The sequence below is a fragment of the Apteryx mantelli genome, chromosome 7, assembly GCF_036417845.1.
Source record: "Apteryx mantelli isolate bAptMan1 chromosome 7, bAptMan1.hap1, whole genome shotgun sequence".
In the NCBI taxonomy this organism is placed as follows: domain Eukaryota; kingdom Metazoa; phylum Chordata; class Aves; order Apterygiformes; family Apterygidae; genus Apteryx; species Apteryx mantelli.
In genome coordinates, this window is record NC_089984.1 from 41128703 (window position 1) to 41145243 (window position 16541).

Sequence of the window (16541 nt, forward strand, 5' to 3'; positions counted from 1 at the left end):
GCTTTTAAAATACCACTGGATTATCTACCAGTTCAAATTAAACATGTGACTACAGTTAATCGCTATGCTGGGCAAAGGAAACATTTTTTGTTAATAGTGATTAATCAGGGTTCAGCCCCAGCTAAAACTAACTCAGCTAATTAATAAATACAAGGAAACAACCCAGCGCAAGAATAGCAGCCACCTCTGCAGCTGCATGCTTAATACCACACTCGGCAGCATCCAAAGGCAGGAAGGTGCAGAAGCACCAATCCTGAAAAAAGCACAGCGGAAGCTTGAATGTGAAGACGGTTAGAAACACACAGGCTGCAAAGGCACCGTTACGCGCCGTGGCTCTGGCTAGAGGCTACGGCAAGACTGTCAGGCTCACTCTTTTTGAATACGCTGTTGATTTGAATCACACATTAATTGTTTTAATGCAACATATGTTTTAATGTAAATATCTAGATTATAGAAAGTTTTATAGCTGTAAAGCTATAGCTTTATAGCTGTATAGATCTGTATGCTCAGATCTATTTTACAGATTGTAAAGCCAAACACTGAGAACAGGCTTGAAAACAGCAACTCATGTTATACAGTCAAAATATTTTACATACAGAACATAACCTGATGCTTCTCAAGTTCACCAGCATAACATCCAGTTTGGCACACCTTTAGTGTTAGAAGTTTTTTCTAGCTACAAATGAGAAACAGAAATTCAACCATAATGACAAGTGTTTCTGCCCTACAGACATCTTGCCAAGGAGCAAAAATGTCAAATATGAAATTTTGGAGAGTTCTATGAGAGTGCATGACCACTCTTATTAAAATATATATAAATTACACTTTAAACTTTGGGCAAGACTTTCAATAATTAAACAAATTTCTACATATACCTCTCCTCAAACATTCTGACTCAAGCGTTCAGTAGGTACATAACTAGATGAACAGAACCTCATCACTCCATTTCCATGCATTTCAAGATCGGAAGCTCTTTAGAATCATGATTTATTTTCTTCAGATCCAATATAATTTAAAGACATAGCTAAATTTTAAAGAGTTAAGTCCTCTTAGATAAAAGGAACAAAAGATGCTTGCTTCAAGAGCAGGCCTCCATAGCACGTATTTCAACACACCACCTTGGGTCAGTCAGCAGGTACACTTGAAAAGCCGTGTATTCAGAACGACAGAAGGGTCTTATGAATTATTTCAATGCACTCTCTGATTTCATCCTCCTTAATCACAAGCGGCGGTGCCAGCCGAATGATATCACCATGGGTAGGTTTGGCAAGAAGTCCGTTATCACGAAGCCGCAAACACACTTTCCAGGCATCGCAGTCTACAATTAAAGGAAAAGGAGAGAGAGAGGGGAAGAAAAAAAAAAAAAAAAAAAAAGGGAAGAGGGGGGAGGGAAAAACAAAAGAGAGATTTACACTACAGCAGAATAAGTGGCACAATTGCAGTGCATGATGTGGGCAAAATGCTTGCCATCTGGCAATGAAGAGATTAAATATAGTGTGTTCCTCCTCGTAAGGATAGTAGCCAGTTCTGAACATCTCCCCAGATAAAAGCAGCAGTGAAACAGGCAAGACGGCTGCAAAACTATGTTTTGTCTGAAGGGACTCACAAGTTTGCCACCAGCACACTGAGTTTTGCTCTTCACAGTTGAAAGCTTGTCCAGATATAGCAATATATATTTAAGAAAAAGAACGCTGCAAAGGGGATGTAAGAGAAGTCTCAACAGGACTTCAGACAAGGTTGCTTTTGTGCTTGGATTTCTGTGCATCACGTGCACGGCTTAAGAAACTACACTTCTCTGCAGCACTTTGTCACTTAGCATATTCATGACAAAAATAAATGTCTGCTCTAGCTCTTAAGCCATTTTCTGGTGTAATTCAAGGTGTTAATCCCTAGAAACCTGTTCTTAGTCATTAGCTCTTTCCTTCCTTTCACCTTACTGTATTCACTATACTGTTCTAACTATCCTGGAATAAACCACCTGGGCAGCAAAGCAGAAGAGATGCCTGCAATTCCAGAAAGTCAATCCTTCTATGGTCAGACAAAAGCTAGCCTTCCAGACATGGCAAGTCCAATTTTCCTCAGGTGAAAAGGGCACCTATTGGCAGCCAGGTTCACCATCAGGTTTGAACATTATGAAATCATAAAAAAAAAAAAGAAAAAAAAAAACCACACACACACCCCCCCTTTTTTCCAGATTTAGTTAGAAAAGAAATAAATAAATTGCTTTTAATAGCACAGAGACACCTGAACAAATTTTCAGTAGGTACTACAGTACTATAGCCAAGATCTGAAACCAAACACGATGCCAATAAGCCACACCTCTACTCCACAAAGATACCTTCAATTTAAGTTAAAAACATTGTTTTTTCATGAGACGATTCTGCAGTTGGTTATATTTTCTTACCTTTGGTTTCCCGAATCACAATTGCATTTAATAGTCCTCTTCCTCTTACACAAGTCACAATATCAGATGGCGCCTTCATGAGCTCATTTCTCAATATGTTACCCATTATTTCTGCATTTTTAACCAAGTCTTCTTCTTCAATTACCTAAGAGGAAATCAGAGCTACAGTCAACTGAAGGGCAGTGCATTTGTTTTAGTCATCCTTTCCAACACTGTACATGATATTAGAATTGCTCAGATACCCAATTGTTCATCCCAAGTATCACCACAAAGGCTGCGCATTACAGCCGACAAATATCAAGCCTTTGCTCTCTCGTGTTTACCAGAAACATTATCTCCTTGAATTTTTATTCAATACTGTTTTTATTTGTCATTATTTACAAGTAAATGTTAAACCTCTGAGGTTTTGTAATCTGTGAGTTTGTCCAAGTCTACATACTGTATAATGATGAGGCTTTTTGAGTGACTTGCATTAAATGAGGTTAATTATGCAGTCACAAAATGACTGAAATATGGACTCTTGACATGATATTTTACTAGATTCTGTCTGAGCTCCAGTAGCATATGTGTTATCAAGCTCACAGACCAGCAGCTTCTTTGATATGGTATAGTAAAATCAGTCAATTTAAAAATGTCTTAGTGAAATTATCTTACTGAATTTAAGTAAGTGCCTTGAAATCTTCCCTAGATAAATTTCATTTTGTCATTTAAGACATTAAAACAATAAAATACACAGAAATTAGGACACAATTCTGATTAAGACTTTCGAATTTGTTTTGTGATGTACTATATATGCAGACAGTTAGTCACTGCCAATTTTCCATTCTTACTAAAAGCTAGATTTCTACTTATAGCACAACTAATAATGCCATTTGTTTAAGCTAAGAAAGTATGATCATGTCAGAGTGACACCCTTTTCCTTTGGGATCCAAGCCTCTAAACACACAAACCTCCAGTGCTGCCATGGCCACGCGGCAAGCTAACGGATTTCCTCCATATGTAGATCCATGTTCACCAGGCTTAATGGTCAACATAACTTCATCATCACATAGTACTGCTGAGACCTAAAATGGAGAGGTCAGCCAGTTCATTTACATATTTTTAGAAGAGTAAAATTAAATCTCTGAAACAAACTTTTCCTTAGTGCTTAGGAAATGGTAATTTTCAGCCTATGGTGATAAATTACATTTGCATTCCCAGCTCTGTATAGAGGAGAGCATACCTGACAATCACATAACAGCCTAATCCCCTCCTATCCTGCAAACACACTTAGCTATAAAGGCAATATATAACATCTAAGTACAGTTGAAAGGCATTTCTCCAAACTGAATATTATTTCAAGAATTTAAGATTCAGTATTCTGTTTAAGAACTCAGAAAGAGCTTTAATTGGCGAAAATAGTTCAAGGCAGGCTGTAACTTCCAGCCTAATCAGCAGGAATTTAAATCACTCTAGGAGGATAAAACCAGTCATGTGGACACCCCAAACAAGTGAAATAATGTTAGTTGTTCAGAAATATGTTTTTAATATTTTCTTTCCCTTTTCAAAATTCATCTAGAAATTCATCACAGAACGACTGTGATGAAGTACTCTCCAAAGAGAGTATAAGAGACTAATTTCAGAATGAAAGGCAGAATACTGGAAACTTATGTTCCTGGTAGGATAATATCTAAATGACACAAACTGATATACCAAGTTAATTCAAGTAATTAACTGACCAGGGCCACAACAGCTTTAAAAAAAAAAAAAAAAAGTCACCAGCCTGAGAAGATGATATCTAGTAACTTGCCATCCAAACAAATCGAGTATCAATATAGAAAGTTCACTGTAGTATACAGCCATTTCAGCTATAAATGTAACATTATACATTTCAATATTTTCATATGCATCTCTCACAGGTTGGACTAGCTGGGTCATAAATCGCACTTAATTCTTGCAAACATCAGTTTCCAAGAGCAACACACAAAGAGTTTGTTTGTTTAATTTTTTGTCTTCCAACTAGTAGACTTACAGTATTAATACTACTTAAAAATATTAGTCAATGAATGGATATTTTTGTTACTCACGGGATATAAGCCACCAGAAAGGGCCTTTCCAAGAAGAATTAGATCAGGTCTCACATTTTCATGGTCAACAGCTAGCATTTTCCCCGTTCTGGCTAAACCAGTCTGTATTTCATCAGCAATAAAGAGAACCTTTATAGAGACAAAGAGAAGAAAAATCCACACGTAAGAGAAAATGACTTTCATTTCCATACCTAATTCTGATCATGATCTTTCATCAAAGCAATAAACCATATAGCAGAGTTACATACAGTAAGTGAAAGACCTCTCAGCTAGACTACACTAAGTATACTTTCTTTACCCCTATAAAACTCCTGGAGACATACATATTCTATGAAACGTCAGACTATGATAAGTGAACATACTGTCCTATACAGCAATCTCTCTCTGACATCTTTAGCATAAAGATATTTTCTACATAGGGCATGTGCCACAGAATCCATTTAAACAGAATCATTTGCAATATAACAATGAGTGGGATTTCCAAAAGTGTAGAGTTCATCTGTCTTAGTAAACTGACCTTGGGAAACTTCTGAAAAAGGCCATTTTAGTGACTCTGCTGATTTTGTAGTCTGATGGGAGCTAAATGTTTACACAACTGAGAATCTAGGTCCAAGTTTCTGGTCGCATTTTCCTAAATTGCAAACTACTGTCACTTACTATCATTCATAAAATCTCTCTTTTATTTTTCATGAGAGGTAAGTACCACAGTAATATGGAAGCCAACTTTACTGATTGTATTTTGATACCTTCCTCTGAAGATCTGAAAGGGTTTATGGATAGCACTTTCAGCTTAAGAATCAAGTTCTATTGGAACAAAGGCTATTAATTTTTAAATCAAGCAGGCTTCACCAAGAGAATGAAAAGCCTAAAGTCAGCAGACCTTTTGTTTTTGTTTTCCTTACATTTATAAAGGAGATGGCCTAGGCCTGTGGGAGAGGTTGACCAACTTGGTCCTGAAATTAGAAGGGAAGGCAGCCTGCTTAGGAAGCAATAAACAAAGAGAACTGAAGGACACAGAAACATATATAACACATCTTCCCCCCTTCCAGAGACATTGGACCCAAGTCTAATTCAGTGTGTCCTCACTATAGGAGGATAGAAAGTACACATCTAATGCTCCATTTTCAAAATTAAACATTTCATACTAGAATTCAGCCAGAACATAATAGAATACAGGTCAGGAGTGTGATATGAAACAGAATGTGAGAAAATGCAAAATAGAAGAACAACCTACAGAGATCTCTGCTCTTCAGAGATCTAGAAAGAGCATTCACAAGTATATGACCATTTTCTTTAGTGCTTCATGCAGTGACCCATCATCGTTACTAACTCTTGGTAGCCCTTATGATAACCATGGTACAACCAGCACTGTAATTGGCTTCTGGCCCAAGAAACTTAAAATGTGAAAAAGAAAGTTAAATGAATTTTGAATAAATGCAGTTTCAAGAACTCCCATGAGAAACTTAAATAGGTGACAGTACTAAGAAACAGTTGGAAAGCAGGTTGCAAGAGAAATGAGCACTGCTAAGAAACACCTCTTGTATTTTCTGGTAATAACTTACCAGGAACTATCCCTACCCTATTCCACTGAAAGGAGAGGAAATTATTAAATGGTGCATCAAATCCTATACTTTGCAAATGTGGATGACATTACAAGAGAGGCCAGTAAACACAGCATGTAATTTTAAGCCACCTTGTCACAGTGAATTCCTTACATTGTGTTTTGTGCAGAGGTCCCGCACTCCTGTGAGGTACCCTTTGTCAGGAACAACCACACCTGCTTCACCTTGAATTGGTTCAACCATGAAAGCTGCTACATTGGGATCTTGAAGTGCCCGCTGAAAGAATGGTACACAGTAGAAAAGAGAGAAAGAAGAAAAAAATTTTATTCAAGTCAAATTTTAAAAATATGGAGATGAATATATGTGGCAGAACCTAGCTCTAAACCTGGTTTTCTATCTCAAAGGGTCATAATGAATAACAGCCTGGCATGAGTACTATGGGTGTCATTGCAGGTCCAACACAGAAGCTTATGCCGCTGTTTGCTTTGAAAGATTAGCTGGTGTGCTTGCTCAGGAAATTAGAAACCTTAAAAATTGCAAACCTAGACAAGCAGATTAACAGATCAGTTCATAACTTTACACTCAGCTTGCATTACCCCATGCAAGGCAAACAGTTGCTCAATGCTACCCCAATTAACCTTCAACAAAAAAGAATGGAGTCTCTGCAGAACAATTCTGTCATCTTACAGCAAAGTCTACAGATGTAGTCTTGCACCAGCAAGCCTTAAAGGGTTTAGGAGTCCAGGAGAGTCAAGAGATACAATGATTTCCACGATGAATTTGCTACAGTTTTTCTCAGTATTGCCACATAAATAGAACCAATTCTATTTAGTTATCAGTCTGATGGACATGGATTTAAGTTCCAGGTCTCCAGAGAACATTCAAAACCTCAGTAAAGTTGGCTGAAACCCACTGAACAGTTGCCGAACTTTTGCAATGGACAGCCTTACTTAGGTTCAAATCTGAATAAGCTTTTCCGCACAGCATGTATAATGTACTGAGAAACCTTTGTTTCAGCCAAACTCAGCCAAACTCTTAGGAGGCAAGCACCTCCATCCAAAAAAAAAAAACAAAAAAACAAAAAAACAAACCCCAGCCTCTCCACATGACTCGCTCATATTGGCAATCTAAGCAACCCAACAGGCACAGAGGATGAACCAACTGCTCTCTGATGGAGGTGATGTATCCAGATGATGGAAAAGTAGCAATGATGACATTCCACATGGCTCAGCACTATTGTTTGTGGCTGGAACCCTCCTGCCACCCCCCAGTTTAAGTCCAGCACCGTATGGCTGCTATCAAGCATCATCTATCCTTCAGTATATAAGCCTAGCCTATGGGCGCAGGAAGTTTTTAACTGATCAAGGCCAACCCTTGCCAACAATTTGAGAGGCAGCATCTGAGAACACCCAGGGCAATGCAGAATCACTAGCATTTCAGCAAGTGAAGTCCAAGTCCCAACTTTGGAATGTATTCTACTTAACTGTAATATAATTAAAGAACAGCAGATATCTGAATTATATTTGGAACATCTTAAGGATGTGGGAGATAAAACAGACTGCATGGCTTTCCTTTTACATTCTGAAGCAAAAATCAAAAAATCAAAACTAAAGCATAAGAAACTATAATCTGTATATTTCTTGTATGTGTCTAGGTACATATTTCTTAAAGTATGTTTTTCAAAGGACAGACTTTTAATTTTCCTGCTTTGCTATTTACTGAAAAGACACTAAAAAAATTTATTAAAAGGGAAAAAAACTGTGAAATACCTCAAGAGCTGGTAGGTCATTGTATGGGATCACTTCGAAACCTGGCATAAAGGGTCCAAAGCCATCATAACTGGACGGGTCAGTAGAACTAGAGACAGCAGACATTGTTCTACCCCAGAAGTTGCCAGCTAGAAGAAAGATAATTATTGAGCATTTAGCCAACAAAGTTATGATGCACTTTCAACTAAGACAACTGACAGGGGTATGTTACAAAACTAAGAGCTCCAGTTCGCAGGATAATTAAAACCGCACTTTCCAGTTGGTAATGTATTTTAAGAGTCATGTAACATGAGCATCTTTCTGCCAATTGTTAGCATTTTACATTAATCCTACAAATAGATCATGTTGCTATATCAAAAGCACAGTGAAAAAAAAAAAAGAAAATTATACCATAAGAGCTGGCAAGTACACAAAACTTCTGTAAGCTTTGTTAGTAAACTGAGACATTGAAAATAATGCAGGCAGACAATACCTGTTTTTAGAAAAATGTGTAGTTTTTTCATAAATAATACTCATTAAATGCAGAAAGAAAGTAAATATCACCCAGAATTTAGGTGCTAAAAAAAAAAAAAAAAAAAAAAAAAAAAAAAAAAAAGCTTCCACTACACTTTGAAATGTATAGAAATACATTTTTTGATTAAAGTTCCAAAAGAAACCATTCATATTTTTAAAATATTGTAACATTGCACTATTTCATACAGAAACATCAGTTAAAATGGCTAGGAAACAACTATCACTAAGACAAACTAGGATATATTAATTTCAGTATTCCAGTTAAATCAGTACTCTCAGCTAATTGATAATAGGTGCTTAATAAGACTAAGGAAGTTTAAGAAATGATGTCAACATCTTCACAGAGTTACAAGCCTTTTCTTTTCCCCCACCAATTTCTTTGTGCAGCTGTGATTCTAGCAGGCAGAGGAAGTTCCCAATCTGGAAGAAATTCTGAAATCACTTATTACTGACAGAGCCAGCTGTAGGCACCCGCTCTTTCTAATCACCAGTGTAAATAGCACTACACCGTCTCTCACGGCAGAACAATCTCTGCTGTGCGCTTCAGTGAATCACACACTTCTCCTCTCAAGGTTATGTTCCTGCAGCCCACTCTGTCCCGACTCAGAAGACTGAATGAAGAGCTCCACATCACATGAAGTGGAGCAGTCCATCTACTGATCAAAGGCCGTTCGCGCCTTAGCACTCCAGGCTCTGTGCCGGCTCGCTGCCAAGCACAGCATCTACGTGAAGTTCTCTGGCCTGATGTTTAAAGCCGTTTTTTCGGTCTGACCCCAGCTACTATAAAGAGCCTTTTTCTACCAAAATGCTGAACTCCTACAAGAGAAGGATTACTGCCTTTTCCAAATACTTGGAACGTAATTAAATATTATGGTTAAGGGCATGGCATCATAAAAAAAATGAGTGCATATGCAGTTTATCACAATGGAAAAATCACTTATTAAAAGTTAATTCGCTAATGAGCAAAAGTTAACTCACTAATGAGAAGGAGGGAGAAATATATCTGTTTAAAGGAGTCCCAAAAGTGAAAAAATACATATATAATTGGTCCTAGAAACCACGATGCAATATTCAGCTCTGAATTTCAGTTTAAGTGCTATCTAATGACAGTTTATGGTTCAGCCACCGTATGTTCCAAGAGTTAGAAACAGCCCTTGCAGCTGTAGCAAACAAAAATCAGTATTTAATCAGATTTATTCTGGAAGTTTTCTAAAATACAGAAGAATTGAACAATAGTAGAATTGACTGAACACTTCACCTATAACTAAAGAATACCAAATTTAAAAATACCAATATATAAACTTATTTTTTAGCAAAGCACAATGGTCTCTTCAGTCACGGATAACTTTTCCCTGTAATACTGCCAAGCAGAGTACATAAATGAAGGCAGGAAGTATACCACTCATATAATCAGGACTTCCCAGGGTCCCATATTAAGTTTACCAAGATTGCTGTTACCCTCACTGTAAGATCAAGACTACAATATACCTTTATTGGGATAAGGCCAACTTCTGGTGTACCTTAAGAATACAGAAGAAAAACAGTGGTAGGGAAAGCATTAGAGGAAAGCGGGGTTATTCCAATTGCAGAATTTACCGTGGGGTTGGCAGCAATTTGACTATTCAATTCACAAGAAAGGTATTAAAAAACAAACAAACAAAAAACACCACAGGGGTTATAATTCACTTTAACTATTTAAGGTTAAATTTGGTATAAACAGATCCAAACAACCAGAAGTATATGCATAATATTAAGTTAACAGATTTAACAGATTATATTTAAGACTGAACTTCACAATTTAGAAGAAAGCATTTACAGAACCTTAAGGTCCTGCAAAGACTGTTGCAGACACAAAAGTAGTTTTTAATCAGAATTACCAGCTGCAGACATCTATGAGTACAACATAGCCTTTCAAAAGGTTGGGATCTTAGCTCATGCTATTAAAACTTTGAGGGCCACATTTTACAAAAACCTTCAGTATACTTGCTTCAGTGAAGAGAAAAAAAAAAAAAGAAAAAAGAAAGAAACATTAGGAGTACTGCACTGTAATCACTACAGCTATAGGAGAAAACAGTGTTATAGCCAGGGAGTAGAGCTCTCTTCCTCCTCAATACCACAACTTGTATCACTCACTTAACGTACCTGCAAAAATAATTTTTGCTTTGTATTTTGGAATGCCTTTCACAGTGTATGCCCACTTCCGAGCCAGTTTGCAGGCAGTTTCTCCAGCTTCCACTCCTGAAACATAAAGCAATACCATTATCATATTTTTACGTGAGACAGACCATTGAGACAGGACCAAACATTACAAGTGTTGGCTCTCACAAACCAGAAATAAAATGGAGGAAGACTTTTTTACCTGTGTTCATTGGAAGAACTTTGTTGTAATTGAACATTTTGGTGACAAACTCCTCATATTCACCAAGCACATCATTGTAGAATGCTCTAGATGTAAGGGTCAGTTTTTCAGACTGAGCTTTCAGAGCATTCACAATCTTTGGATGACAGTGGCCTTGATTAACAGCACTGTAAGCACTCAAAAAGTCGAAATATTTTCTGCCTTCAACATCCCACACATAAACACCTAGAAAAACAAAGGTACGGTAAATGCACAAACTAGAAGACAACATGAGCTAACACTAACTGTATAAGCTAAGAGCTACAGAGCAACCTGGCCAAACGTAAGTTGTATTTTCACTATTCGTTAGGATATACCTGAAAGGTATGTCCACAGCCGTAGGCACTCTAACTGGGAATCAACTGACAAGGAGAGCATAAGCAAGAAACTAGTACAGTATAAATAAGTGCCACAACAGGAATCAAGAAAAGAAGCAGTTCCCCTATAAAGCTGCCATTCCACTAAGTTAGTAAGCAGTGCAATTACTTCTCCCCAGAGCCCCTGTTTTTGAGTCCTAAAAAGATGATAGGGAGGATTACCTCTGTAAGAGAACTTGGAGTAAATAACGGAAGTCATAAAATAATAATAATAATACAGAATTTGAGTGGTCTAAAAACTTAGAGACTGACAGATCTGAACAATCCAAGATGTGTTGTACTAATGAACAGGCGATTGAACCACTATGCTGATAGCATTTTTGTGAAAACTCGTAGAATTTAACCCGCAAAGCAGAAAAGCCATTTAAACATGGTTAAAAATGAGAGTAAGTTGAAATTAAGTTATAAGACAGCGACAGTACATGAGGACTAAAAGATAGGTCTCATACACTATTACATGTTCACTTTAACAATGAAATTTTGCACACAAATAAGATGACAGAAGAAACAAAGTTGCTCAAAACTATTGCTGGGTTATTCTGAATTAACGAAGTTTTCAGACCTCCATTCAGACAAATCATTTTAGAGAGAGTACTTTTTTTTTTTTTTCCAGATAGCCTTATGTGTAAGGATCCAGTTCTCCAACCAGTAATTAACTGCCTTTATTTCATCAATTATCTCAATCTACAAAAAGGTGCAGGAATTAGTAAGGTCAAAAGCATTATGCCCACAGCACATCCCACCTACAGCACCCAGGGAAACCTAACGGGAATACCTTTTCCTTTTTCCAGAGCAACAGGCAGTGGGTGATAGTTGTGGGCACCATATTTAGCCTCACGTTCAAAGATGTACTCAGAGGATGGAGGTCCTTGGATGGTTTTTTTAGTAGCAACTGAGGTAGCAGAACTCACTGAAGCATGAACACCCCGACAGAGTACAGCAATGGTCTGAGAGTGGGCTAGCTTGGAAAACATTGTTGACTTCAGGTAGACTGTTATAGATCTGAAAAAAAGAAGTTAATGATTAGCACTAGCAGTTTGTCTGAAGAAATGGCAGTAAAAGCACTTTAATTGCGTCATACATGATAACAGGTTTCTCAACTTCTTTGCAACTCAATTAAGAAAGCTCATATGAAATACAAATTAATGCAGTACTACAGTCAAACAAGAAACGCTTATATTTCAATGTACATTCACAGCAGTATAAAGAAGACTAAAATGTATGACTCAGCAAGTCTGTGAACTGATCTCATAATTTTACATGTAACTGTTCCTTTTTCAGTCTATCTTAAAATGTGACTAAATCTATTAACAGAAACTACATTTAAGTAAAACAGGAAAACAATAAAACAGGGAAAAAATAAAAAATTAAGTTAATCGAACTTCTGCTACTGCAGTGCCTTTCAAACAAACAAAAACGTCCTTAAGTCCTTAAGCGAAATCTTGACACAAAATCATTAATTAAATACTACAATATTGCAAGAAGCATCTGACCTGAATAACATTTAGCTGACAATATTAATCAAATTTGATAAGTGTTAGACCACTTTTAAACTGAGGTCAGCTTTAAGAAGTAAAACTTGTGAGTTTTTACATAAACTGCATTCTCAATGTTCAAACATTGCTGTCTATACATAAATTACTCTTTTTAGTACATTATATTTGCTAAGGAAAATTTAGTGATTCCCCCTGAACACATAATCTTATACTATTAACATCTAAGGATAATCTGAGGTGCAGGGTTTCCTGAGACAAATACTCAGGAATATGTTATTCACATGAACTTCCATTGCATTTTTTTCTCCTTTATCTGCTCTTTCAGAATGACCAAGTCAGTGAGCCTTCAAAAGGAGAATATAACCATGGTCTAATTCCCAGCAGTGGGTGGCACCTTTTTATTCAAATTCTGTAATCATTTGCTAAAGAGTATAACTAATATTTCCGGTCTTACATGACTACTGTTTCTTTCCATAGAAACTTGGAAAGTTTATCTAAATTTGGGGTGGGGAGGGGAGCTATGTAAGATCCAATAAATCTTTTCATACTTTTTCATTTTATGATGAAATGCAAATCGTCTCTACAATTCTATGATAGCACTGTCAAATTACGGTACAGTATTAAGAAGCAACTATGAATACACAACACTGGGACAACACAACTGGAAACTGCAGCAAAGTTCTGTACCATTTCATTCGTGGAAAAGCTCTAACCCAGGAAAGGTCAAAATCTCTGTCTGTAAGGAGTTAGAAGGACACCTGAGGAAAGATTATTCTGCATATGTCCTGTTCCTACTTATAAAAACATAAGAGCAGGAAGAGAGTGTGCACTACCAGCCGCAGCCTGAGACGCGATACCAAATATCTGGCCTGCACCCAAGCAGAAATTCCTATGAAATATTTGGTTTAAAACAACAGAAAGGAGCACTTGCTTTTCTTCCCTCTGTCTTCACCTCAGTCAATGTAAAGATATCTAACAGGCCCAGAGAAGGGACGCTGAGTTTGCCCTTTAAAAGCAATTCAAGCAAGCTGTCCTCACAGCACCAAGTGCTGGGGACCACAGAGAGCCAGCAAGGGAAAGATGCTCGCTTTAGCAAGACCAAGAGTTGTCAGAGCTGAAGTTTCCAGTCTTGCAGAACACCAGGCGTATAAACTGGTAAAAGAAATTAGCCCAAAATGAAGACTACAGATTACAGTGACAAGTGCTCCAATTACCAAGTGCAGCCTCCTTTATAACGTACTCCGCATCAAACTGAAGATCAGACTGAGGCAGAGCCTGTTTTCTGTTCACTCCAAAGCAACAGGCTGGAAACTTGACATCAGGTTCCTAAGTGAGGAGCTCTGCTTGTGAAGGAACTGCACGGGAAAGGCTGGGAGCAGCTGGGGGATCGACAAAACAACGGCTGGCACGTTCTCTCTTATTTACTTAGTTTGCTAACAAAGTTTCTAGCCTTGCTGTTATCCACCTTTCGGTGCTAAATGTACCGACTGTTTTTGCAATGCGCAGCACTCCTGCTGTTTCCAAAGGGCTTTCTGGCAGCTGGATAGAAGAGAGTTTGTGATTCCTTGCAGTTGGGGCAGTATCAAAGGGACTAGGATTTGACACCAAGAAAGCAATATATCTCTGATTTCCCACCTTCTCATAAAGAGGGAAGAGAGGTGACAAGCAGAAAGAGGGGACTGGAAGAGCTGAAACGTGATTCTACACAAACGCAACCAGCTCCCTTCCTCACATCACTCTATCCATTAAGGAGGATAAGCATTTTAATGGCTTAGGAAATCTGTCTGGTTAATACCTTTATCACATTTCCTATAGTTCATCGTGTAAGAAAATCTGAAAGTGAGAGGTACTTGGTATTTTCTCTCTATTCCTCTCTACTAGAGGATCTAAGGAGCCACAACTGTGTTTTGCTGCACTACCTAATGACAGAAGTATACTGTAAAACTTAACTGAATGATACATTCTAAATATTAACAGGAGAATGCAGGGAGAGTTAGATAGAATGCTAGAGGATTGCTATTTCTGGCTATTTGCAGAGACACAAATATTAAGTCATGGATTTATACTAAATTTATGTTGGAAGACAACTGTACACAGGATGTGTCCTCTTAAACAGAGAGGCAATTTTTTCAGCAGACTCCTCAGATATTTTATTGCCACTCCTCACTTCTAAGCAAAGCCAGAATATTATTTTCCACATTTACAGAAGTCAGCTAGGCCACTCAAGTCTTTAGAAAGACTCAATAGTCTCCTTTCCAGCAAAGGATATTTGCAGTTTCTCAATTCTGGGCATTTTACCAGTTATTGCCAATGCTGTTAAATATTAGTCATTTGTGTTAATACTTTTCAAGACAGTCATACAAAGATCTTACAAATAAAAAGGACAAATACTTCTCTGTTTAAGAAAAATTTTGGCAGAAATCCAGCTTAACTGCACCAATCAAAATTACAACTTGCCTAACTCCTTAAATATAATTGGTCTGTGATATCGTGGCCCCTTGACACACCTCCATGGCAGAGCAGGTAATGCTACCACAAACTTCCCTGATTATGGACATTTTCCAGGCATTCCTGAAACAAAAGCTGTAAAGAGATGAAACTCTCATCTACCTGTTATTAGATAGCTAAATTTCTGCAGAAAGAATTACAGACCAGCCAGTTTGAGGTTCCTCTTCTACCTCCTTTAGGAAGGAAAATGTTAATAAGAAATTTTAAAAAGGATTTTTCCCCTCCATGGGAAGATATGCCCTGCATAAGTACGCTAGTGAGGCCTGATCATTTTAGCTGAGCTGTGGGATGTTACAAGGATTAGGACAAAATGAAGCTGGGAATTCTGGATGCATCTAGAGTAAAGCTGTAAAGAAGAATCTGTCTCTGATGATCAGCAAGACAAGACTGACAATCTCAGGAAAGAGAAGAGGCACAGTAAGGGGGGGCGGGGGGGGGGGGGGAAAGAGAAACTTAGCATTAACTGTGAGGAAGACAGAAGTATGACCGCGCCATTCAGTATCAGAAGCCGAGGAGTTTCATCAAGTGGAAAAGGTCTTGCATCAGAATGGAAGAGCTACTCGAAGCACAGCTGTGAAGCGCATTTGACGAGCTCTGCTCGGCGGTAAATAACACTCGGAGAGGGGCCCTGTGCCTGCCGTCCTCACAGGGCGTTTCAGCACTTTTACCCCTCCCTCACCTCCACTGAAACACCCCCCGGGCCGACGGGCTGCGCTACCAGAGGCACGGAAAACACTCGCGCTGCTCACGTTTGCGTTTACACGGCGCAGAGGAGCCAGCGCGGCCCCGCGAGCCGCACAAGCCGAAGGCTCCGCAGAAGCACGCACGTCCGGCAGGACAAGCCCCCGCCCGAGCGGCGGCAGCCGGGACGCGCCGAGCCACCGCCGCGAACCGGCGCCGCAGCGACACGCCGCGAAGAGCGAGGAGCCAAACGCCGGCCCGCTCTCGCCACCCCCGGCCGCGGCCAGGCGGCGTGCGCCCCCCCTCCCCCCCCGCGCCACGGCCTGCCCGGCCCGCCCTGCCTAGGACCGGGCCCGGGCCCTCCCGCGGCCCGCCGCCGCCCCGAGGGCAGGGGCCGCCGTCCCGGGGCAGGGACCGCGCCGCGCCGCGCCGCGCCGCACCCCCGCGCCGCACCCCCGCGCCGCGCGGTACCTGCCGGCCGCCGCCGCTGCTACTTCCACGCCCGAGCCCGCGGCAACTGTCACCGCTCCTCGCTGCCCGCGCACGTCACACCGCCGCCGGGCTGACGTCCCGCCGCCGCCGCCGCCCATTGGCCGCCGCCGCCGCCACACCCCGCGCGCCCGCACCGGCCCACCCCCCTCCCCCCGCCCGCCCGGCCGCAGGCGCTCCCACGAGCCGAGCCCGCGCGGGCCTCCGCCGCGCCGCCGCCCAACCATTGGCGCGGGCGCCCCGCCTTCAGCCAACCAGGGTGCGATGCCGGTACAGCC

At 39.9% G+C, this 16541-nt stretch overlaps 1 protein-coding gene across 1 annotated transcript; it reads right to left on the minus strand.

Moving 5' to 3' along the window:
- Positions 1-551: 551 nt before the first annotated feature.
- On the minus strand, positions 552-16324 carry OAT (ornithine aminotransferase). Its single transcript, XM_067300355.1, has 10 exons — positions 16246-16324; positions 11865-12091; positions 10674-10898; positions 10457-10552; positions 7802-7929; positions 6186-6308; positions 4471-4599; positions 3355-3468; positions 2405-2549; positions 552-1318 (listed from the first exon to the last, which is right to left on the minus strand). Exons 2-10 carry the CDS (start codon positions 12061-12063, stop codon positions 1158-1160), a joined length of 1320 nt encoding a protein of 439 aa, XP_067156456.1. The 5' UTR covers positions 12064-12091; positions 16246-16324; the 3' UTR covers positions 552-1157.
- Positions 16325-16541: the final 217 nt, after the last annotated feature.